At 35.6% G+C, this 22,537-nt stretch overlaps 4 protein-coding genes across 7 annotated transcripts; 3 read left to right on the forward strand and 1 right to left on the reverse strand.

Annotated features, from left to right (window-relative positions):
• The first annotated feature begins 2,690 nt into the window (after positions 1-2,690).
• On the forward strand, positions 2,691-8,290 carry LOC108215178 (GPI transamidase component GPI16). The gene is made up of 5 exons (XM_017387560.2): positions 2,691-3,034; positions 4,309-5,559; positions 7,146-7,295; positions 7,394-7,574; positions 7,933-8,290. The coding sequence occupies exons 1-5, from the start codon at positions 2,825-2,827 to the stop codon at positions 8,112-8,114; spliced, it is 1,974 nt and encodes a 657-aa protein (XP_017243049.1). The 5' UTR covers positions 2,691-2,824; the 3' UTR covers positions 8,115-8,290.
• Positions 8,291-8,982: 692 nt separating this feature from the next.
• On the forward strand, positions 8,983-12,942 carry LOC108211821 (uncharacterized). Of its 4 annotated transcripts, none has more exons than XM_017383517.2 (8): positions 8,983-9,134; positions 9,669-9,788; positions 11,405-11,469; positions 11,595-11,842; positions 12,271-12,342; positions 12,424-12,486; positions 12,622-12,683; positions 12,763-12,942. In XM_017383517.2, the coding sequence occupies exons 2-8, from the start codon at positions 9,694-9,696 to the stop codon at positions 12,797-12,799; spliced, it is 642 nt and encodes a 213-aa protein (XP_017239006.1). In that variant the 5' UTR covers positions 8,983-9,134; positions 9,669-9,693; the 3' UTR covers positions 12,800-12,942. The 4 variants fall into 4 exon arrangements, with proteins under 4 accessions (XP_017239006.1, XP_017239005.1, XP_017239007.1 ...); XM_017383516.2 differs by having other exon boundaries at positions 12,622-12,675; XM_064090287.1 differs by having other exon boundaries at positions 9,012-9,135; positions 9,672-9,788; positions 12,622-12,675.
• Positions 12,943-15,009: 2,067 nt separating this feature from the next.
• Positions 15,010-18,198, reverse strand: LOC108213327 (chorismate synthase 1, chloroplastic). The gene is made up of 13 exons (XM_017385109.2): positions 17,789-18,198; positions 17,520-17,670; positions 17,218-17,294; positions 17,082-17,140; positions 16,899-16,982; positions 16,712-16,804; positions 16,501-16,581; positions 16,159-16,290; positions 15,950-16,052; positions 15,763-15,857; positions 15,603-15,668; positions 15,416-15,500; positions 15,010-15,297 (listed from the first exon to the last, which is right to left on the reverse strand). The coding sequence occupies exons 1-13, from the start codon at positions 17,862-17,864 to the stop codon at positions 15,155-15,157; spliced, it is 1,245 nt and encodes a 414-aa protein (XP_017240598.1). The 5' UTR covers positions 17,865-18,198; the 3' UTR covers positions 15,010-15,154.
• A 1,492-nt stretch (positions 18,199-19,690) lies between these two features.
• Positions 19,691-22,413, forward strand: LOC108211868 (putative pentatricopeptide repeat-containing protein At3g25060, mitochondrial). The gene is made up of 2 exons (XM_017383579.2): positions 19,691-21,980; positions 22,057-22,413. The coding sequence occupies exon 1, from the start codon at positions 19,998-20,000 to the stop codon at positions 21,816-21,818; it is 1,821 nt and encodes a 606-aa protein (XP_017239068.1). The 5' UTR covers positions 19,691-19,997; the 3' UTR covers positions 21,819-21,980; positions 22,057-22,413.
• The last annotated feature ends 124 nt before the right edge of the window (positions 22,414-22,537 follow it).

The following is a 22,537-nucleotide window of genomic DNA, read 5'->3' on the forward strand; positions in this document are numbered from 1 at the left end:
ATGTATGTATGTATAATTTGCACCTACATGCACGTCAAAGCAAATTTTTTAGCAAAAAATTGAAGTTGCTTTTGATTGCATTGGATGTTGGTTTTGGTTGTACGTGGTTGCATTTGATTGCAAACTGTAAATTGACAACAAAAAATCGAAACATAAATATGATTTTTGCAAATTATCCTTAAAAATACATGTTTTTTTGCAAGAACTTAAAAATATTTTTGTTACAACTCTTTTAATTATAATTTACAAAGAAAGTGGGTTTTTTCGAAAAGTGCCCAAGGTACAAAAGAATTTCAAAAATACTACTTGAAAAATATATTTTCAAAAATTACAGCTTTTAAAAAGTATTTTCAAAAATACGGTTTGCAACACATCAATCAAAATTTAACTATAAATGTAATTTTAAAAATTAAATACTTGAAATATATTTGGTTACATGTATTGCAAAACAAGTTGCGATACGCGCTCTTAAATACCAAAACAACAAAAGCATGTCAAAATAATGTAATCATAAGGATGATCTGTTTGTTTAATTACATAGAAGTTCGTATGAATATTTGGGAGATTGAAGCCATTATTCACCATCGATGTACGACAAGTCCATGTAATTGACTGCTTCAAATTGCTTCATTTGCTTTCCATATATACGACACCCGTGTTACTGAATTCGCTCATGGTCATACTCCCAAACATAAAAGAAAAGAAAAGAGAGTAGGAGCCAAAGAAAACATTGCTTCATTTGCTTTCCATATATACGACACTCTGTTACTGAATTTGCTCATTGTCATACTCCCAAACATAAAAGAAAGGAAAAGAGAGTAGGAGCCAAAGAAGAGATGGCGTCGTTGTTGAGATGTTTCGCCTGATCACAATGAAAATCCGCTCACTAAGGTACTGTTGTAGACGGCAACCACAACTTTTTGCTGAAAAGCAGGTGAAAAATTGTTTGGTAAATTTAAAAGCAGCTTTTCTAAACAGCTGCTTTTAGAAAAAGCAGGTTCTCCCATACTTTTGGAGAAAGCTGTTTTGAGTTTTTGCAGGAAGATGTTACAAATTTCACTATCAAACCTCACCCGAAAATTATTTTTTTATATTATAACTCAAAATAAGCAAATATAAAAAAATTGCCAAACAGTTATCTAATTTCTACAACAGCACTTTTTTTATCAGCACTTTTTCTGACAACACAGTGATTTTTAACAACACTCTCAAACAAACCCTAAATGGTATAAGAAAGCTTTTGATCAAAGCCTCCTCAGATACGGCCTCTCTCAATAGATTAGACTTAATTTAATTCACTTTTGCAAACTTGAGATTTGTACTAGTTGATGCTAATGTATCAATTGTTCAACGTATGTATACGCATTGAAACAAAGGTTTGTTTGATTGGTAATTTAATTCACTTTTGCAAACCTGAGATTTGTACTTGTTGATGCTAATGTATCGATTGTTCAACGTATGTATACGCATTGAAACAAAGGTTTTTTTTGATTGGTAGAGGGTTTATATCTTTTGTTTTTGAAGTGAAATCGACCTATAAATCTTTTTTCCAAAATTAAATTAAAGTTATAAATATAATTGCAAAAGTAGCAAACCATATTTTTGAAAATAAAATTTAAAAAATAGTATGAAAATAAATTTGACAAAATTTTTGATAATATTTTTAAGAATATAATATTTTAGGTAATTTCCATATATCAATAACATTTGGGAAAATAGATTTTTTTGTCACCGAACTTATTATGTTTTTAGAAACTTGTCACTCAACTAATTTTTTTTTCCTTTTAGTCACTGATGTTAGGTTTGGATTTGTTTTTAGTCACTAACTTAGGTTCGGATATGATTATTAGCATTGTGATAATTTTTTGTAGCATCATTAATACATAATGATAGTATATAATTTTTTGATAATATGATGTATGTTTATATCTTTGTATATAGCAATAATAACATAAAATGAGGTGATATAATATTAAAATCAGGAAAAATCGTAATTAGAATTTTAGAAATTCATTAAATCATCAGTATGGAATCAATGACTTCAAATAATTTATGCTCTCCATGATAAAATAAAGTCTAATTGAGTGATATGATGCATCATCTTTCACTATTAAAGTTTCAATCACCTAGTTCAGTCTAAGATCTTTCTTAAATTTATCCTCATAATTTTTAATAACTTTATCTTATTATAATTTTCAATATAAAGATAAATAAATAGAGAGGAAAACTTAATCTTCGATGATTTATGAGATTTTCTTTTTGCGTATAAAAATTCAAACACTAAATTTTTATTCGGAAGAAAAAATAAAATAATTTATGAGAGTACACTTTTAGAAACCGTAAAATGGGTGTTTAACTTTTATCACTAAAGATAAACGATCTTGGGTACATAAAAGTACTATGTATAAAGATAGACATATATCAAATCATCAAAATATTACATTACAGGTGATCACTATATTTTAATAATACTACAAAGAATTAATATAATGGTAATAATCAAATCCGAACCTAATTTTAGTGGCAAAAAAAATTCCGAACCTAACATCAGTGACTAAAAGAAAAAAAAATTAATTGAGTGGTAAGTTTCTAAAAACATAATAAGTTCGATGACAAAAAAATCTATTTTCCCATAACATTTTTGAAATTGATAACCCATCTTTCATTCTTCGTCCCTGTTCTTCGAGGAAGTTAAATATAACACACGTCCAAACGCGGTCTTATTCTTATATCTCACCGAGTCAAAACCCTCGATCCAAACTCAACTCAGCCGAGTCCAATTTTTCCAATTATATGGCTTTTAACACTTAAAACACCTTAATCAATGGCTTTAATTCTGCGATTTGTGCTAGTATTGATAGCACTCTGTTTGGCTACAAGTGAAGAAGTGAATAACAAAGAAGAGTTCACTGAAGAGCTGCTGCTGAAGCCGCTCTCTGATCGGAAAGTGCTCTCGCAGTTTCACTTCCGCCACATGCTTCCCGATGAACTCGGCTCTCATCATAGCCTCTTCCCCAAAGCCATCTTTCAGTTGGTATATTCGTCTTTTCGGTTTCGGTTCGGTTTTTCGGTTTCGGTTTTTATTTCCGGAAACCGCATTTTATAATAATGATTATTATCGATTAATAATAATAATTGTATGATTATTAATAGTTATTAATAGGAGTTTAAATATTTATATCGTTTAGTATTTAGAAAATTATGGAAGTGTTTATATATGTTGACTTATGTGATAAATGTCTGATTCGCGATTGATTTTGGTGAATGTAGTTCGAGTAGCTCCTAGATTTAGAGAATTATGGCAATGTGTGTTGGTAGTGGTTAAGTTAACGAGGAATTGTTTTGTTTGAAGTTGCTACGAGAAGATGTGGAAGTAATGTGGTTTACGGTTTTGATTGAGTGGAGGTATGTGTGTATTGAAGAAGGTGTGAGCAGCTCTAGTGAAGGATTTTGTCCTTTTAGTTTATATTGCTTCAGCTTTATGATGTGGACCTTTATTTTTCAGATCCAATTTGATGACCTTGTGTTGTGGTCTGTGGCATATTAGTATCTATGTTTGAGAGTAGTAGCTCTGTCATGCTGCACACAATGAAAATCTTCTTTAAGGATATATTGACATGTAGTCTCGTTGTACTCATATTATCGAATGAGTTGAGTTTTAATTAATAGAAGAAATATGTCCGTGCAGCATTATCAAGTGAATATGTTATGAGTATTTTGGAACTTCTGTTATGCTGTATCTTCTTGATTGAATTCCTTGATTTGTGTACTATATAAAGACTGAAAATGTATCAGTTGTATCTTACATAATATTTGGAAAATTGGATGATTATTGGCATTTTTACACATTTTATTCCATGAAAATGAGAAAGCTGGGTAGCACTAAGGCTGAAACTTGCTTCTGAGTTTTGGTTTATTGGTGATCTTTCAGTTTCTCCTTCTTTATTGATGACTGTTGACCCCTTCTATCGGTCTTGTAGAATGGACGACACAAGTCCTATGTAGCATCATCGATCTTTTATAACGAATGACAGCCATCCTATGTAGCACATTACTGGCATTTTTGTGTTTTGTATGAGTTCTACTACTAATATTATTTCTATCATTTTTGTGTTTTGTTGTTTGTATATTGTTTTTTAAACTCAAATTTATATGTTTTAAATTTCTTATTGTTTATATTTTACCATCCATGACTTCAACCAAACAATGACTTAAATGCTTGTTTAACATGTGTTATATATATATGGAATTTCTTTTTATTCCAGAATGTTCAATTGTTCACTCAACATAGTGTTGTGCCTCGGCCAGGTTCAAAAATTCAGATTGCGGGAATTGGAATTGTCTTTCACACAAGGTCGCTGGAATTACGAACGATGGGGTGGATATGACCCATTATCTAGCAGCAATGCAAAGCCTCCGGGAGTTGAGTTATGGGCTGTATTTGATGTCCCACAACACGAGGTTGATGCTTCCTGGAAAAATCTAACTCACACTCTTTCGGGTCTCTTTTGTGCTTCAATCAACTTCCTCGAGTCTTCTACAGCATATTCTGCTCCTGAATGGGGCTCACAGCAATCATCAGGGAAATTGCGTTATGGTGCTCTGCCTCGTGAAGCTGTTTGTACTGAAAATCTCACACCCTGGTTAAAATTGCTTCCTTGTCGAGACAAAGCCGGGCTTGCTGCATTAATGGATCGACCATCAATTTACAGAGGATATTACCATTCTCAACGTTTGCATTTGACCTCAAGTAAATTTGGTGCCTTAGGATCAACTAGAGGAATAGTTCTTGACCAAACCCTTTCACTTGTTCTTCAACCAAATAAAGAAACTGGGACCACATTTTCTAGTAGTTCAGTATACCAACCCGATTGGTCTATGAGCACATTATATGGGAGGGAAGTAGGTGGTAAATGTGTTCTTGCAGAGTCGAGTACTGTGTATGTTTTACTAGAAGGAGGCTTAGTATCTACACTGAAAGGTTCATGGAGGAAGGAGGTAGATGAGGTTGACAATCTTGTGATAGAAAATTCTTGGAGTAACCCAAACTTTGAACTATCAATCCCCCCTAACAAGGTCATTGAAGAAGAAACTACTCTGCACAAAAACCCATCCATCTTATATGTATATTCAGTTGAGGATAGTGAAGCCTTTAGGCCGTTTGATCTGGAGTTTAGGTGGAAAATTCCTGTTGTTTGGTCATCACCAAAGGCACCATTAACTTCTAGCAGGTTTCTAACAGGAAGTGGGAATGAGAGGGGAGCTATAGCTATATCCTTGCAATCTAGTAAACGAAAAGGTTTTGTTCCAACTGTTGATGTAAATGAAGAAAGATGTGGGTTGCGGGTTGATATATTTCAAGTTGTCCCCTGGTATGTGAAGGTCTATTATCATACTACACAACTATATGTAGATGAACAACCCCAGTCTCTTGGAGATTTTGTCGAAAAGATGCGTGTTTCACCTTCTGAAGACAAGGTGTCTCCTGGTGTCATGGAGATGATCCTAAGGTTACCTTGTGCTGTAAAGTCGGCTGCATTAACCATAGATTTTGACAAGGTATCTATGCAATTTCTCAGTAGTTCTCCGAGTTCATATAAAAGAATTGGTAAATTTTTGTGTGAAAGATGATTTAAAAAAGAAAAACCACTTCAGTATCTAGTTAAAATGAATGCACATATGTAGTTCTAAACCCGCTTTAATTTTGTTTTATCATCTCTTTCACTACTTAGTTTAGATCCATATGGATTCTATAGACGAAAGTAAGAGTTAATCGAGTTTGTTGAATATTGCTAATGTGTAGGCTTTAAGCTTATACAAGTTTATGTTATAGAATCAGCTCAGCAACAGGAAACTAAGAGAAATACTGAAAGTTCTTCTGAATAGATATATAGATCAAGTTGTATCGAAGATGCACAAAGAACCTCCCTGACATAACACTTTTTGGAAATATCCTCCTCCATTCGTATCATCCCGACTAACTTCATGGTTTTCTGGTTAGTTAAATGTAGGAAAATGTCAGGGGTGATGGTTTCTTGTTGCTCTGCTCCGTTGATTCCATATGCTTCTGGATCTAATTCGGTGTCCTCTTATCCTTGTTTAAGTAGTAGACTCAATTTGCGTCGTCAGGAATGAACCCAGCTGTCCACTTCTCATCGAACACAAATTCTTCTCTCTTTTCCTGCAGTTCTCTCATGGTCAATCTCTGGAACTCTCCCAAGTGTTGTTTGTATTAGTGACATTGCTTCGCGTGTTGTAACCTGTATATGGGCTGGTTGCAAGTTTCTGGCCCCTTTGCGACCCCTTTTTCCCTTTCAACCCACCAAGTCAACTTCTCCACTATCATATTTTACTTTAGGTGGTGGTGAGTTTTGCACTGATGCTGGTTGACAAAGCGACCACATACTCCTGTAATGATTAAAAAATATTCTCTGAGGCCTTCCTCATCCCCTCCATTTGTTCCATCAGGTTTGTGTATAACATATCCATTATCTAAGAAATCTCTTTAGTTAATTCACCTCACAAGTCTGCTATATGTTGCTCTATTGATGCAACTCTTTGAGTTACTTTGCTACTTGCTAGGTGCCTGCAGGAAATTAACAGAAAATACAAAAGTTCTTATAAATTGATAGATCAACTTGTATGGAACAAAATTACCTCCATGACATACCACTAGACCTTTAGAGTGGGTGGACCCGAAAAGGTAAATAAAAGAAAAGATAACAATTATACTCACCTTTCGTGACCCCCAGTCCCACTATTTAACAATCTATATGATAACTAACTTTTCTCCCACAAGTTTTGTAATTCACTACTCTTTTAGACTCATTATTTAGTTTGTCTTTGCCGCCTTGTTTTACTGCATTTCCACGCCTAGCATAGGTGATCCTAAAAGGGATGACAGTTTAGTGCAAAAATATAAGAAAGATTAGTTGAGATTCTTTCACAGTGTGCTTGTTTACAATTATTTGGGGGTGGATTGGGGGTTGGACTGAAGAGATTGTAGGATGATGAGGCAGGGAACGGATCTCTTTTACTATATGCAGCCTTACTTTCATCCTCTACTTCTATTTTCAAATTATTTTGGATACCCCATTCAAGATTTTGTTAATGTATTTACCTTAAACTGTGTTATGCCTCTGCAGGGATTTTTGCACATTGATGAATATCCTCCTGATGCTAATCAGGGATTTGACATCCCATCAGCTATAGTGAGCTTCCCTGATTTCCAAACAAGACTAGACTTTCTAGTAGGTAACTCTTCAAAGAAGTCACCGATGCTTTCTAAGTTGCAGGTAACAAAGAACGATAATGTCTACAATTTTTTCTTTGCTATAGTGAAGCGTTAATTGTCATAAATTAAAACTGTTTCATTGTGTGGACTTGTATATAGGAGTCACGGCACATACAGTCATACACAGAAGTACTACTTGTGCCTTTGACGACCCCAGATTTTAGCATGCCTTACAATGTCATCACAATTACATGCACGGTGTTTGCTTTGTATTTTGGATCACTACTTAATGCATTGCGACGACGTGTAGCAGAGGAAGAAAGACGCCAAAGAGAGATAGGTACACACAAATTAAAATCTATTACTCAAACAATGAGTATCGTTCCTCTACCCTTTCTTTTAGTACTCGGGGCCTTCCTGATCTATTGTTTTATACTATATTATGGTATACTCTTATTCTAAAGAAGATCTCTTGCAACAAGGACAAAGGTTCCATCTAATTCACAAGTATACACCTTTGGTGTTCGTTGTATCTGTTTAAGTTAGAGCAACTTGATCGAAGTCAGAAATACCTAAAATCTATACACAAAATTTTTATTTGACAGTTCAGTATTCTCCCTATATGGCTGTGTTCGTAGTTGTAGAAAGATACAGTTTGATAGTTACCATTTTCTGAACCTCTATTCATGTACTTGCAGCTGCCAAGAAGACGGGCAGTTTTCCACTGTTGTCAAAGTTTAAGGCCAAGTTACGAGGACAGTCATGGGAACCCCCACCAACAGAATCCTCCACTTCATCATCGATTATGAACAAAAAGCTAATTATGAAAGTTATTCTAGTGGCCGCCATTGCTGCTGGTTGGCAATATTACTACGGGTGACACTTGAACCGAAGCTGGAAACGCAAACACAAACACAAACATAGGTGCCCCGACATATCTAAACCAGAGCTGGAATTTTAGTCAATAGGCAAGCTATACCACTCACTGTTGTATCATTTGGGATTTGCATCCCAATTTTGTATCCTTAGAGTTAAAAAATATATTTTTTTAATGAATTTCATTGTTAGTTTAGACGTTACAAGTGGTGTCCACAGGGTTGTTCATTGTTTAAGCTGGAATTATGGAATTAGCTTATGGCAATTGATTAGGCTTCACTTCTGAAAATAAAATATATGTGATCGTGCAAATTTTCAAGCTACAAAAGGTAGAAAACTATCAAAATAAATATTTTCTTCGAATCATATATTATATTATTTTTAAAGAATAATTTAAGACCATTAGAGATGCTTCAAGAGTCTCCAACAATCTCTTAAACCATATATTAAATATAATATAAAAAATTGCCTCTTAGCAATTTAATGTACGTTCATTTTTTTTATATTTATTTTTTAATAATATTTTAATATTAAATTATTTTTATTAAATAAGAGTATGATACCAAGTGGATAGAGAAAGTAAGTGTTTTTATTATTTTATAATAAAATATAACTGAAGAGCAAGTGATAGGCTCTTGAAAGAAAGGAAAGAAAAGAAGATTCTTAAAATTTTAAAATTTTAATTTTGTTAATATTGTTCTCTTTCAACTTAAAGAACTCTTTCAGAAGTTTGTTGGAAATGACCTTGTAGATTATAAATGTTAGAGCATTTTCGATAACGTTGATTATAATTATTTGTTAAATTAGATTGATAAGATATTGTGTAAAAAACATTATAACTAAAATTATTGATTAGAGTGTGATATTTTATAAAAATTGAATATACTTTTTAAGGGTCTTCGCTTGTTCTTGCTACAATAATATAGTTCTTCTAAACCAATTAGGGGTTAGGGTTTGCGATTGTTGTTTTCATTTCTTCGATTCAACTTGTTCAAATCTATACATACAACTGCCGGTACATATACATACATAGGGGCTTATTCCACTACAAACCACACTCTCATACAAACCTAAAAACCACTATTTCCACTCCCATTTTTGCTATGAGCACTCCAATCTTTTTATTTTTTATTTTTTTTATTTTTCCGGTGGGGTCCACTGCTGACATCATATGCCACGTCAGCACCTGCTGACGTGGCACTGCCACTTCAGCTGCCACGTCAGCACTGGGTCAGCCCACTGCTGACGTGGCAGATGACGTGGCAGTGCCACGTCAGCAGGTGCTGACGTGGCAGATGACGTGGCAGTGCCACGTCAGCAGTGGGTGTGACCCAGTGCTGACGTGGCACGTCAGTGCCACGTCAGCAGTGGGGGACCCCCTGCGCTGACGTGGCGTGGTGACGTGGCGGGGTGGAAAGTGTAAGTTTGGGGAAGTTGATGGCAAAGCTAGGGGGGTGATATTGTTAGTTTTTAAGAGTTTGGGGGGATATTTGTTTAGTTTTGAAATTGGTTTTTAGGTTTTTATGATAAAGTTGGTTTGTATTTGAACAAACCCCTGCATATATATATACGTTGTAGCGACGATGTACGCCGATCGTGAGTCCAGCGCCGGTAAGCTCTCCGTCAAAGACCGTCTCCAGCTCGCTGGTTCAGGTAGCCGTCGTCAAAATCACAAGCGGTTAGCTCCTCTCTGTCCCTCTCTCTCTCTATCTCTCTCTCTCCCTCTCTCCCTCTCTTCGCTCTCTGTATAAGTGTTATGTGTAGTAAAATCTGCTTATTCGAGTTGATATTATGTGTAATTATGTTTTATTTGATTGTGTGGTTTAGAAGCTTTGTTGATAGTTGAATATGTTAGGTGTTGTGGAGCTGATTCGGCTATGAATTTTGTGATGATAAGCGAATATAGTGGTGTTAAGAGCTAATTTAAGAATTAAATTATTTCGTTAGTTGGACTTGAAATGAAATGTAAGGAGCTTAGTAGTTTACTGCTTGTATTTTATAAGTTCGTGTTTTAGATGTTTGATAAATATGGTATAAAATGAAACTCCGGGAGTGGTATGAAGTTAGGATAGAGTCAGTTGCACACAATTTGCCTAAACTATTCTCCTGGATCTGTTTTGGGATGTGGGCAGAAAGTGCTTTTGTTCGTATGGTATCTATTAGTATTCTTTTTGTTTTGTTTTGCTTTTGTGGGTTACTTGTGAATAAACAAAGGGATTTTGATATAGTTAGAGCATCTCCAACGGTACTCCTAAATCATTTCTTAAAAAATAATATAAAATGTGGCTCTTAGTAAGTTAATACATTGGAAAACGTGAGAACTCCAATGCTACTCTTTATAGTTAGCTCCTAACTCACATTTTATATTTATTTTATATAAATGGGAGAAAAAAGTTAACTAAAAGAGAGAGAAGATTGGAATGAAAATAATATTATATTGACTTAAGAGCTACTAGATGCTCTTTAAAAGAAAAGAGAGAGAGTAGGCTCCTAAATTTTAAAGAGTATCTAGGAGCCCATTGGAGCACTATATTTTGATTTGCTCCTAAAATTTGGACTTAGGAGTTTGTTTAGAGAGTCCATTGGAGTTGCTCTTACAGGAGAGCTAGTATCTTGTAACTCAGGTCATATCTAATTTATTTTTTTAAGTGCAATTTAATTTTTTCGAGTTTATATACATGTTACAAAAGTAAAACACATTTTTTTGTATGATAGTTAAGATAGATTGTGCTTTTGTACATTTTTGCAAAGTTACTTCAGAGTCTGTGTAGGCAATGTGGGCGGAGAGTTCATTGTGTATCTGGTCGACCAATGTTGTATCTGAGTGGTATTTTTGTGGTATTTTTTTGTTTAGTTGGTTTCTATATATTTTTTATCTTTGGGCACGGGCTTGCATTTCTACCTCAATGTTGTTTCTGAGTGGTTTTTAGGATAATTGAAATTGTACTTATTCTTGGGTAGTTGTTTTGGGCTTTAGTTCAGAGACTAATGTATTATGTCAATTTGAGTTGGTTGTTCATCATGTATTATGCATGTTCTGTTTTAGACTTGACTTGAGACCTCGCCTTGATTGTATGATTTCTGGAAGAGGTAGTGTGTTCTATAAAGAGAGAGATTAATGTAACAGGTTTAAGTTTTGCACATTTGTTCGATGCATGAAGTTGTATGTTTTTAAGTGAGATGTGTTAATGTCAAGCTGCAATTTGATGAAAAATAAACAGATTTCATTGATGCTTGCATTTTTATGTACCTAATTTTTTTTTATTGTAAAAATGGAACCAAATTTTTCTGCAGGCAGAGGCAAGAGGATGACAAATGGGTGCATAATCTCTATGATAACAAAGGGACTCAAGTTTTAAGTATGGTTTGTCTGTGATACGTTTTTTTGCAAGTTATTATGCATCTGATCAACGGATTTCAAACGTAAACAAGTCACCTGTTATGTGTTATATCTGTTTAATTGTAAGTTGATGTCACGAAAAAGATCGCAGAGATCTTCGTCTAAAGCTCCAGAACAAGAGTACTCAAAGTCAACTCGAGATTGAAGGTATAAGAGATCTGCGTGAAAAGCTGTCTGGTTCAAATAATTCACTAAAGGTGACCACTGCTGCGCCAAAGCGAAGAAAAGTTGCTGTGGACAGTAGACTTGCTAGGAAAGTCATAGTTCAAGTCCCTGTACAAGAGGCCAAAAAAGTCATGAGGACCATGTCCAAGAAAAAGACTGTACATGAGGTTTTATATCTAAATATGCCTTTCATCTTTAGTGATATTGTCTATCAATTCAGATTCATGTCTGTGTCTAGGAGATTACTCTTTCTTACATCCTCTAGTTGCCATATTATTATTTGAAGTTTGGACTGACTACAAAGTATACAAGCTATGAAGCTAATATCAGTATCTTTTGTTATAATGACAAGTTTATCTCTTTCTTTGTGTGTGTCTGTGTGTTTGTTTGTGCTCTTATGATAATGAGTTTAAAGATTTTAGTCTTTTATCCCTTGCAACATTTGCACATCACTATTAAGGGTAGGTCTACTTTGTGTAGATGGGAAAGAAGAAAGAATCATGATTATATTATAATAATGAAAACTTATGGTCATCTATACCATTATTGCTTACACTTAATAGGTCCCACTTACAATTACATATCCTTGTTGCAGGCTGAAACTGTGGATAGCTTCCTACAATCCCTGGGTCTAGAAAAATATTCATTAACATTTCAAGTTGAGGAAGTAAGAATGATCCTTACATGTTGTCTATATCTTTGTTCTCCCTCTGGGTCTAACCACCTTATATGTGCTTTTGCTCTGTAGATTGATATGGCTGCCTTTTTACATATGAATGATGCAGACCTGAAAGATTTGGGCATACCCATGGTAAACTGTCTATTCACTTCCTGTTTACTGCTATATTCTATGTTGGGGTCAAGGATCAGTAGAATTTAAAACATTGGAAAGTAACTGTTTTTTTTTGTTATATTTTATGTTAAAATTTTATAATTGGTTTGGCAGAGGTGGAGACTTGGTTTGGTACTTCCAGTTCCGGAGCTATATCTACTTCTGAATGTAGGATTGTGAGTTTGCAATAGTTAATTCATCTATGTCCTCTGGGTCAATAATTATAAGATGTTTGGCTCACTTGTGATGTTTCAGGGTCCAAGAAAGAAGATACTACTGGCATTGGATTTGATACTCTGACACTGGGTAGTGCATACTCTTTTGTAAAGCCAATGGGCTAGCATGTAATGTCTTGTACAACTAACTAATAGGCAGCCATTTGCTTTTTAACCGCTACTCCTCCGGTAAATAAATACCATTGTTCAAGTTATTGTCTCTTGCAATTCCTTTCGAGTATGCAATTCTGTGCAACCTTCATATATTACCAGTTCTATTCTTGATTCTCATTTCCATCATCTCTTGCATAAAATGTTGTATAGAGCATGTAAAATTAAATCGTGTAACAATTTCGTTGAGTTGCGAATATGCTTGAGTTCTGCAAACATTTTGATGAACTCTATTAAATACAAATGAATTCTGTCTGGTTCAATCTATGAACGATACATCAAAGCATCATGCTTGAATGCTGTCTGGTTCATTTGATTCTGTGAATGCTAATCAAAGCATCATGCTTGGGTTGGATCTCAATCCCCTGAATTGAGTAGCCACCCTTGTCATTTCCACTCGCCACTTCCATATTCTCCTTCTGAAATTTCTCCCCCACTTCTTTCAGTATTTCTCTCTGCATATGCATCCGCTTGGTAAGAGTTGCAGTGGAAGTTAACACTCCTTTAACAATTGATTGTATTTAAGTTCTGCACTCCTTGAAGCAGTTCTTAGTTGCATCGCTTGGGTAGGAGCTCCATCCTATGGAAATGTACGACACATTTCTGATTTTCCACTTTTTACTTCCTTGGCAGTCATCTCCGGAACCCTGTTCTCTATTGATGCTTTGTTTCTCAGTGATATGAACAGAAGTCCTCTGATAAACGAAAGACAATCAAGGTGTGTAGGTTGTCTTAGCTGACCTTAGAAGTGCTTGTCTTCCTCATAATTTCAAGCTACGCCCGAAAGAATTTAAACAAGCAGATGACTAACCAGTGGCTTACTATTTTATAAGAAACAAGCTTAGAGAACCTTTGGCAGATAATGAAAATGCGAAGTTCATCGTCACGGGCCCCAGCTTTGGAGGGGCACTAGCCATTCTTTTTACGGCCATTTTAGCCTTTCATGAGGAGGAGTTGTTGCTTGAGAGATTACAAGGAGTCTATACATTTGGTCAGCCGCGTGTTGGAGATGCAAGATTTGGGGAGTACATGGAAGAGCAATTGAAGAATAAAAACATCTGGTATTTACGATATGTTTACTGTAACGATATGGTTCCTAGGCTTCCTTGTGATGACAACAATTTTATGTTCAAGCACTTCGGAAAATGCGTCTACTTCAATTGTTCCTACGAAGGACAGGGAAACTGCTTATTATTTCCTCTCTTACTTTTAACTGAAGCGGAATTAGGGATTGCTAACTCAGGCTGCAACCGGGTGTTAGGTGCCACAAATTTGATGAAAATGACCCCAAATATTAGTATCGGACAAGATGGCCCCGACCTATCACTTTGTAATCCAAAACGCGGTGTTTATCCTCTTTTCCTTCTTAACGCTACACGATTTAATATTTTGAAACCCTAAATGTTATATCATGTAGTGTCTTATTGTCAAAATGTGAGATCGTTTTGTAGGGTTTTTCAGACCACAACTGCAAAACATAACATGATCTAGCGTTTTCTTCCAAAAATCAAAACGCTAGATTATCCGGCATTAATAAATGGTATTTTGTGACATCTGGGACCTTTTCTCGCCGGGATCCTGGCTGAGGCGTGATTTTCTTAAAATTTGAGTCATGTTTTGTCTTTAAAAATCTGTAGATTTTCTGATTTGAGCTCTGTCATCAAATAATCAGTAAAAAAATTATTATTTTAAATTTCAACCCCGGGTTGTCACAATTAATGCTGGTACTGCCACTGCATACCTTCGTAGTTGTATACTATTCAACAGAGTTTAATCACGTTTATGCTTTTTATGAAGATTGTTGTAGAGGAACCGAACAAGAACTACTTTTCGCCTTTGCATGCGATTCCAAAGATGGCGAATGCAGTCTGGGAGCTTGCAAGAAGCTTTGTCATTCCATACACAAGGGGGGCTGATTACGTGGAAGAGTGGAAGAGGGGACGTTATTACTGCAATTAACATCATATTTATTACTATGTTGCTTGCATTACTGTATTACTAGAGTTTTTTTCCTTCAATTTCCAAACTACAACTGTGAATCTCGAATGCTCTGTATGCAGAAGAAAAAATTGTCTGCAGAATCTGCAGACTGCAGTATTTGCATGCATGGCCCATATAATAAATCTTGTCGATATGTTATTGAATCCTCTGCACCACAGTGCAGGTCCAAATTTCAATCATAGAACAATAGGAAAAGAAGATACTAGAACTGAAGCCTTGCTAATGCTACGGACAAAATTTCGAAATCAAAGTGCACCCTTTCAGAGAAGTAGGCTAGCTAGCTCGTGATTTGCAGTTGATTCTTGAAGATCTGTATTGATAGGGAATAACTCATTCTGGGAAAACTGTGACATCAATTGATCGACAAGCACGAGAGCCACCATAGATTCGACAACAGGAACAGCTATGCAAACAAAGCCATGCAGTTATTGTTAGGGATAAGAATACGAGATTCAACTTCTGATGCAAAGCAGACTCACAAAAATATATGATGCGGAAAAGTTGTATTGTTTCATACGAACCTCTTATGACAACACAAGGCTCCTGGCGACCACGGAAAGTGAGCTCTGTCTCTTGCTTATCTCTGGTAACTGTGTTTTGCTTCCTCTGTGCCACCATGATCATGACAATGGTGTAAATTTACATCTCGCGGATATATACTTCTGATTAAGCAATCAAAATCATAGAGCAAATAAGGATGACACTTACTCCAATTGTAGGTGTTGGCTTAAAGGCTATTCTCATACTGATAACTTCTCCATTGCTTATGCCACCCTGCAGATCATCATAATATATACTCCAATTACCAATAAATTCGAAGGACTATAGTACTCCAAATACGAAAAAATTTAAGACCTTGAGCTAGTACCTGTATCCCGCCAGACCGGTTTGTTCTTGTCCTGATTCGGCCATGTTCATCTCTGAAGAATTCATCATTGTGCTCACTGCCAGTCAAAAATGTACCTAGGATAAAAATGTCTCTGGTTCAGAAGATTTGAAAAATTATACTCCGAATAATCTTATGTCTTGATACATGAAGTTCGGATATTACTGACCTGAGAAACCACTGCCAATCTCAAACCCCTTAGAAGCTGGCAAAGACATAGCAGCTTTAGCTAGCTCAGCTTCAAGTTTATCAAATACAGGCGTGCCAAGACCCTAAACTCGAGCATATTTCAGAAAATGTTTATAAAATATTTGTTGCAAGCCTTTCTTGACACACACACAGATGAGGGGACGGAGCTTAGAGAAGATTGCCACTTACACGTGGAACATTTCTCACGATGCACGTGACAACACCACCAACAGAATCATTTTGTGCTCGAGCTGCATCAATGGCAGCAATTATCTGCTCGGCATACTCAGGATTCGGACACCTTGCAATGTTACTCTCAATCTAATGCAGAAGATTGGTGATACCATATAATTATATCAACAAGAAGAGCGTGTCTTTTTAGGTAAGGGAAGGAACTAGCAGAATCGATACATTAATAGATTATATGAATTAGTACACTATCATGGCTATGGAGAATTGAGTTACCATACTGGTTTTCAACATTATTACTAAAAATAAGTCGATGATTTAAATTACAAAGGGCTAAACTACCTGATCCAGTGTCAGAGCCTCGTGATCAACCAAATCCTCTGGCAGTACGATCTTATGGGCTTGAGAGACATAAGCAAGAATCTAATAAGATTTTTGAAATGAAGTCAATAATGTGAAATATTGAAGAACACTTGAACAGTACATTGCCTTTCGGTGATTTCAGCAGGCTTAAGAGTAGAATTCTTAGGACTATACTGGAAGTCAGGCCTACCTCGGTTCCTGAAAACAGCTTAAGAATTTTCTTAGCAACAGCTCCAGCTGCAACTCTCGCTACTGTTTCTCTACCTGATGATCTTCCACCACCCTAAATTGGATTAAAACACGAAAGTAAAATGGATCTATTATGTGTAGCCAGATTCCAGGTAAATCACGATTACAAGACTCTGCAAAGAAGCTACCTGTACTGATCTCATCCCATATTTGAAATCGTACGTTGCATCAGCATGAGACGGCCTATAAGCTACTGACAATTCATTATAAACCTTAAAGACCAACAACAACACAGACATGATCAGTATTCCTCAAAGAAAGCTTTAAACATAATTAAAATCTTAATAACCTAAGCGCCTTATTGTACTCACATCTCCTTGCTGATTTGTATTCGGAATTTTAACCATAATAGGAGTGCCAGTAGTCAATCCTGCAAAAATGCACTGTCAATCAGACCATCTCGACAGAAGTATCAAGTAAAAATTTAAAGCAGAACAACGGTATAACCTTCAGAAACACCGGAATATATAGTGCATGTATCAGTCTCTTTTCTAAGCGTAGTAATTCGGCTCTGACCTGGTCTCCTGGATTCAAGAACTTAAACGTAACCATCAAATTATTTATACGAGATCATGAATGTTAAAAAATAGCATAAGATCCATCTGGGCATTTCTTAAAGACCTTAAGGTTATGGACTAGTTCTCAACATGGTATCAGAGCTCAGATTTCACGGAAGTCTCAGACCTTAACCATATCTAACACTTTAAGATTTTAGATGGACTGGTTCTCAATAATGAAAGACGATATACCTTCTGTCGAGCTCTATCTGCATATCAGCTTCGGAGAGAGGCAAGCGAGGTGGACAACCATCAATCACACAACCAACACCTCCACCATGGGATTCTCCAAATGTGGTCACCCTAAAATTTGTTCCATATGTGCTCCCAGCTGCTCTTATCTCTTTCAACATGCACCATTAAAGTCAAAACAAATGATAAATATTTTAAGTCCATTAGCTAGATGCATGCATCAACTGCTACAGAAATGGAAGCAGAAATTTATGATCTGAAGAACTAACCGAGATTTTTCCTGACCATTTTGCGCGTAGAAGAAGAAGGTATCGGAGATCCAACGAGGGAGGAAACGAACGACATTATTGAATTGAATCCTCTGAACAAGGAGTCGGAAAGTATAATGTGTTTGGTTGGGGAGAATGGAATGGAATGGAATTGAATGAGTAAAATTACTTGGAACTAATAGAGATAGGTGGGAAGTTTTGGAATAAATGTAAGTGAGGGCAAATTGCTATGATAAGATTTGAGAAGAAATGGGGGTAGGAGAGAATGGAGTATTCCATCTCAAATTGAAAGTATGATCTCTAGCACATAATGTAAGGAATGGAATGGAGGAAGGAATGAAATTTGTTAACAATTGTCCATAATATAGTTCATTTTTCATTCCATTCCTTCCGGAATCATTCATCCCAACCAAACACAACATAACAGCACTAAGGATGGAATGGAACAGAACCCTTAAAATGAAATGGATAATTACAAAGAAGTTTAGCGTAGAAATAAAAAATTTTGAGAAAATATTGAATAAATGAAAGTAATTATAAATTTTTTCTTCTTCACGAATAAATAAGAAATTATGAGACAATATTGACTAAATATAAATAAGTATAAATTTTTTACTAAATTTTTTGTGATGAAAATATATAAAAAAACACGATGTATAAAGTTGAATGAGCATTTTTTTCGAAACATGTGAATTAAATTTTTAATTTAAATAATTTGAAAAGGAATGAATCAACTATTTATGAAATTTTTAGTCATTTCATATAATCATCTCAAATTTACAAAGTTTATTTCATTCTCCACTATAATGCATTACAATGGCAGCAAAACTACAAGGGACCTCAACTTTGGTACCATGTACTTCAGTCATTTTAAACTAAAAGTTTTGTACTTGAGGTAGCTAGATAATAATGTTTGTGATTTTTCATCCATATCTGACAAATAATTTAAACGAGGTCAGGGTAGGAGTTGGGACCATGTACTTCGGAGTTCGGTCCTCTCAAATTTAAGATTTGTCCATTGCAATAATTATTTTTTTATATAAACACGCACACGAACCCTCGATATCCCGCAATAAAAAAGAAAGAAATACTATTAAATCAATAGTTTGTTGGTATGATAGAACGGTTAGTGGTGAAAACAAATTTATGATTTATACTTTTGTTTAGAAATTTATATAAAAAATAATAATCATATATATACTTTTTATGTGCGTATAAAAATTAAAAAATTATGTAAATGAGACGGATTGTTATCATATTTGACAAGTTGCGTATTCTCAATATCTATTTATCTCCATAAATTTTGAATCATGGACATCCCATAAAAAAAAAAAAAATGAGAAGAAGAAGCCATTAATAATTTGCAGCCTACACTGATAAATACAAAGTGATGAGCTCTTTTCATGGGGTCCAATTGTGTCTTTGGTTTTAAGCATGGATACGGGCCACGTGTTATTTCCATAAAAGGGACCAGGACCACATGTTCTTTCTTGTTCCGACCGAAATACATTGTATCCCGATATGTTCATGAAAAATGTTTTACTATATTTTGGTTTTAAAATTTATAAAAATTCATAAAATTTTTATACTGAGAAAGTAAGTGAATGCAAGTGAACAAATATGCTTTCACTTTCATCCAATTTTTGGAGCGAAACTCTTGGAGTGAAAATATGCTATATTTGTATCCACTTTTACTTACTTTCCTCTTTTTAAAAAACTCGAAACACAAATAGAAGTGAAAATTATAAAATTTTATTTCTTTTTCACTTATTTTCCTCTCTAATTATAACTCGGGAGTAGAGTGTAAGTGAGAATGAGAATAAAACATACGCACCTGAAATTATGTGAACAAATATAATCAAATGTGAAAATAATATTTGTCTGCAAGAAAGGCGTGCGAAGTCATGTGAACAAATATAATCAAATGTGAAAAGAATGATTTATGTGCAAGTTCATAAAACAAAATTTTTAATTCAAATTTCAGTACATGAACACGAAGTTAATTTCTGTTAACTAGATTCGTTAATCATGAACCGGATTCATTAACAAATTTCATCTCAATTTTTAATTTGTGGTTACCTTCGTGCATTCATAAGATGTACTATCTTGGAAAATGATTTTGTTTGGTCAAATCTTCTTAGTGTATTTTCGAACTTTTGACAGATTCATTGGACAAAAAAGCCGTTAGACAAATAAAATTTATGTTGATATGTTGTTTGCATGCTTTAATGACCTAAAGTCTGCTTTTTCATTGTGTAAAGACAGCAAATCTGTTGCAAAGATCCATGCTTTATTAGTACTATCTGGGTTTTTTGGTCATGGAACTTGTGGTAGTCAACTCATTGCGGCATATTCAAGAATTGATGACATAAAATCTGCTGTTAAGGTGTTTGATGAATTGCCTCATAGAGGCATTGATAGCTGGAATGCGATAATTGTTGCGTTTTCGAGGAGGGGTTGTCCTGATGAGGTGATGAATTTGTATGGCAAGATGGGTTTGGAAGGGGTTAGGGGTGATAGTTCTACGTTTACAGTGGCGCTTAAGGCGTGCGCGAGTTTATTGGATTTTGAAATGGGGGAAAATGTACGTAGACGGGCTGTTGAATGTGGGTATGAATGTGATGTTTTTGTGGGGTCTTCTGTTTTGAATTTGTATGCTAAGTGTGGGAAGATGGATGATGCGATGGTGGTGTTTGAGGGGATGCGGAGGAGGGATGTTGTTTGTTGGACTACTATGATCACGGGGTTTGCACAATGTGGACGGATGGGGGAGGCTATTGGTGTGTATAGGCGAATGAGGGACGACAGGTTGGAGGGAGATAAGGTTGTGATGTTGGGGTTGATTCAGGCGTGTGCAAATATTGGAGACACGAGGTTAGGGTTTTCTGTTCATGGGTATATCATTAGGAGATGTTTTTTTATGGATGTTGTTGTGGAAACAAGCCTGGTGGACATGTATGCTAAAAAGGGAAGATTGGAGCTTGCTTCTCGTATGTTTAGGAGAATGCGGTCTAGAAATGCTGTTACGTGGAGTGCTATGGTCTCTGGGTATGCTCAAAACGGTTTTTCTGTAAATGCCCTTGAAATGTTGACAGGAATGCAGAGTTTTGGATTCAGGCCGGATGTTGTTTCGATTGTGAGTGCACTTTTAGCATGTTCACAAGTTGGTTTTCTAAGATTGGGTAAATCTATACATGGTTATATATTGAGAATACTTGACATTGATCAAGTTTTGAGTACTGCGTTGATTGATATGTACTCAAAATGTGGATTGCTTTCTCGTGCTCGTACTTTATTTGATGTCATTAATTTAAGGGACTTAATATTGTGGAATACTATGATTGCTAATTATGGGATGCATGGACGTGGACATGAAGCTCTCTCACTCTTTCTAGAGATGATAGAGACCGGATTAAAACCTGATGATACAACTTTTGCTTCTCTCCTTTCAGCTTTAAGTCACTCGGGCTTAGTAGATGAAGGACAATACTGGTTCAATATCATGGCTAGTAAATATAACATTCAACCTAGTGCAAAACATTACGCTGTTATGGTTGATCTTTTAGCTCGTGCAGGACATGTAAAAGAAGCATATGATCTGATCAATTCCATGCCAGATGAATCCGGGATTGCTATATGGGTGTCTCTGTTGTCTGGTTGCCTTAATTATAGGAAGATGTCAATAGGAGAATTGGCAGCAAAAAAGATTCTTGAATTATATCCAGATAACCCTGGAAGCTATGCTCTTGTTTCAAACTTCTTTGCTGCTTCAAGGAGGTGGAACGACGTTGCTGGGGTGAGGGCAGTTATGAAACAGACCGGAACAAGAAAAGTACCAGGTTGCAGTGTTGTGGAAATGGATGGGATACTTCACACTTTTGTTATGGAAGATAAAAGCCACCCCCAACTTAAACAGATTATTGAGATTCTAGGTAAACTAGAGCTTGAGATGCTAGCTACAGAAAGTATCCCAGAGTCTGAAATCTGTTTATATTATTTCGAGGAAGAAAATGCCAGTGTTTTGACTTAGTAAACTATTAATCTCGAACGAGACTTTGAAGACTGTGACTAGACTAAGATCACAGAGAAACTCAGGGCTGGGACGGTCCAGGCCTATTGAGATTATCCATGTCATATATATCAAATACAAAGGAATAGGCGATTCCTGCCAAAGCATCGTCAGCCATGCACGGTTGGTTTTTGTTTTAAGTTTTTTTTTCTCCAACTGGTGTGTTCTTGATCTAATGGTTCTCTCCTGATGATCACAGTAATAACAAAAAAGGATTCTGCTGAACGCCTGAAAAAGCCACCATTATGATCACAGTTAAGAGAGTTCTGCTTGAAGTTTCGGGGGCTGTAGTCCTGAACAGCTCAATGCTCAAGCCTCAAGTATTGACTGTGGAAACGCGAGGAGTAGAGGCCAAAAGCATTACATGATCCTTCCATTAATGGTAATGCTGATTATTCAACCTCGTTATTGGCGGGGATAAAAGATGCATAGACAGATTGCAAGGCCCTTGACAACAAGAATGTAGAAAAAGAAGGCTAGATCTGAGGAACATTCTTTGTATATTCAATTTGAAAACAAAGATATATAGGGTCCAGTAGTAGTTTATACTGTTTAATCATGGGTCTCCCAGCTTTTAGCATTAAATTATCCTGCTGCTTGCTCTTAAATGTTGGAACAGACTATAAAAGCCATGAAACATTGGAATCAAGGAACATGACCCCTAATCTTGACAATGATGT

The sequence above is a fragment of the Daucus carota genome, chromosome 3 (assembly GCF_001625215.2).
Source record: "Daucus carota subsp. sativus chromosome 3, DH1 v3.0, whole genome shotgun sequence".
Lineage (NCBI taxonomy): Eukaryota > Viridiplantae > Streptophyta > Magnoliopsida > Apiales > Apiaceae > Daucus > Daucus carota.

What these genes read in the sequence shown, in the direction of transcription:
- LOC108215178 (XM_017387560.2), top strand. Translation starts at nt 2,825, where the DNA reads ATGGCTTTAATTCTGCGATTTGTGCTAGTATTGATAGCACTCTGTTTG. An exon ending in CCAAAGCCATCTTTCAGTTG is followed by an intron (nt 3,035 to 4,308) that starts GTATATTCGTCT and finishes TGCCTCGGCCAG; the next exon opens with GTTCAAAAATTCAGATTGCG. An exon ending in TAACCATAGATTTTGACAAG is followed by an intron (nt 5,560 to 7,145) that starts GTATCTATGCAA and finishes ATGCCTCTGCAG; the next exon opens with GGATTTTTGCACATTGATGA.
- LOC108211821 (XM_017383517.2), top strand. Translation starts at nt 9,694, where the DNA reads ATGTACGCCGATCGTGAGTCCAGCGCCGGTAAGCTCTCCGTCAAAGAC. An exon ending in CGTCGTCAAAATCACAAGCG is followed by an intron (nt 9,789 to 11,404) that starts GTTAGCTCCTCT and finishes ATTTTTCTGCAG; the next exon opens with GCAGAGGCAAGAGGATGACA. An exon ending in AAGATTTGGGCATACCCATG is followed by an intron (nt 12,487 to 12,621) that starts GTAAACTGTCTA and finishes TTGGTTTGGCAG; the next exon opens with AGGTGGAGACTTGGTTTGGT.
- LOC108213327 (XM_017385109.2), bottom strand. Translation starts at nt 17,864, where the DNA reads ATGTCGTTCGTTTCCTCCCTCGTTGGATCTCCGATACCTTCTTCTTCT. An exon ending in CAGATAGAGCTCGACAGAAG is followed by an intron (nt 17,295 to 17,519) that starts GTATATCGTCTT and finishes TCTTGAATCCAG; the next exon opens with GAGACCAGGTCAGAGCCGAA. An exon ending in GATTGGCAGTGGTTTCTCAG is followed by an intron (nt 15,858 to 15,949) that starts GTCAGTAATATC and finishes TTTTTATCCTAG; the next exon opens with GTACATTTTTGACTGGCAGT.
- LOC108211868 (XM_017383579.2), top strand. Translation starts at nt 19,998, where the DNA reads ATGTTGTTTGCATGCTTTAATGACCTAAAGTCTGCTTTTTCATTGTGT.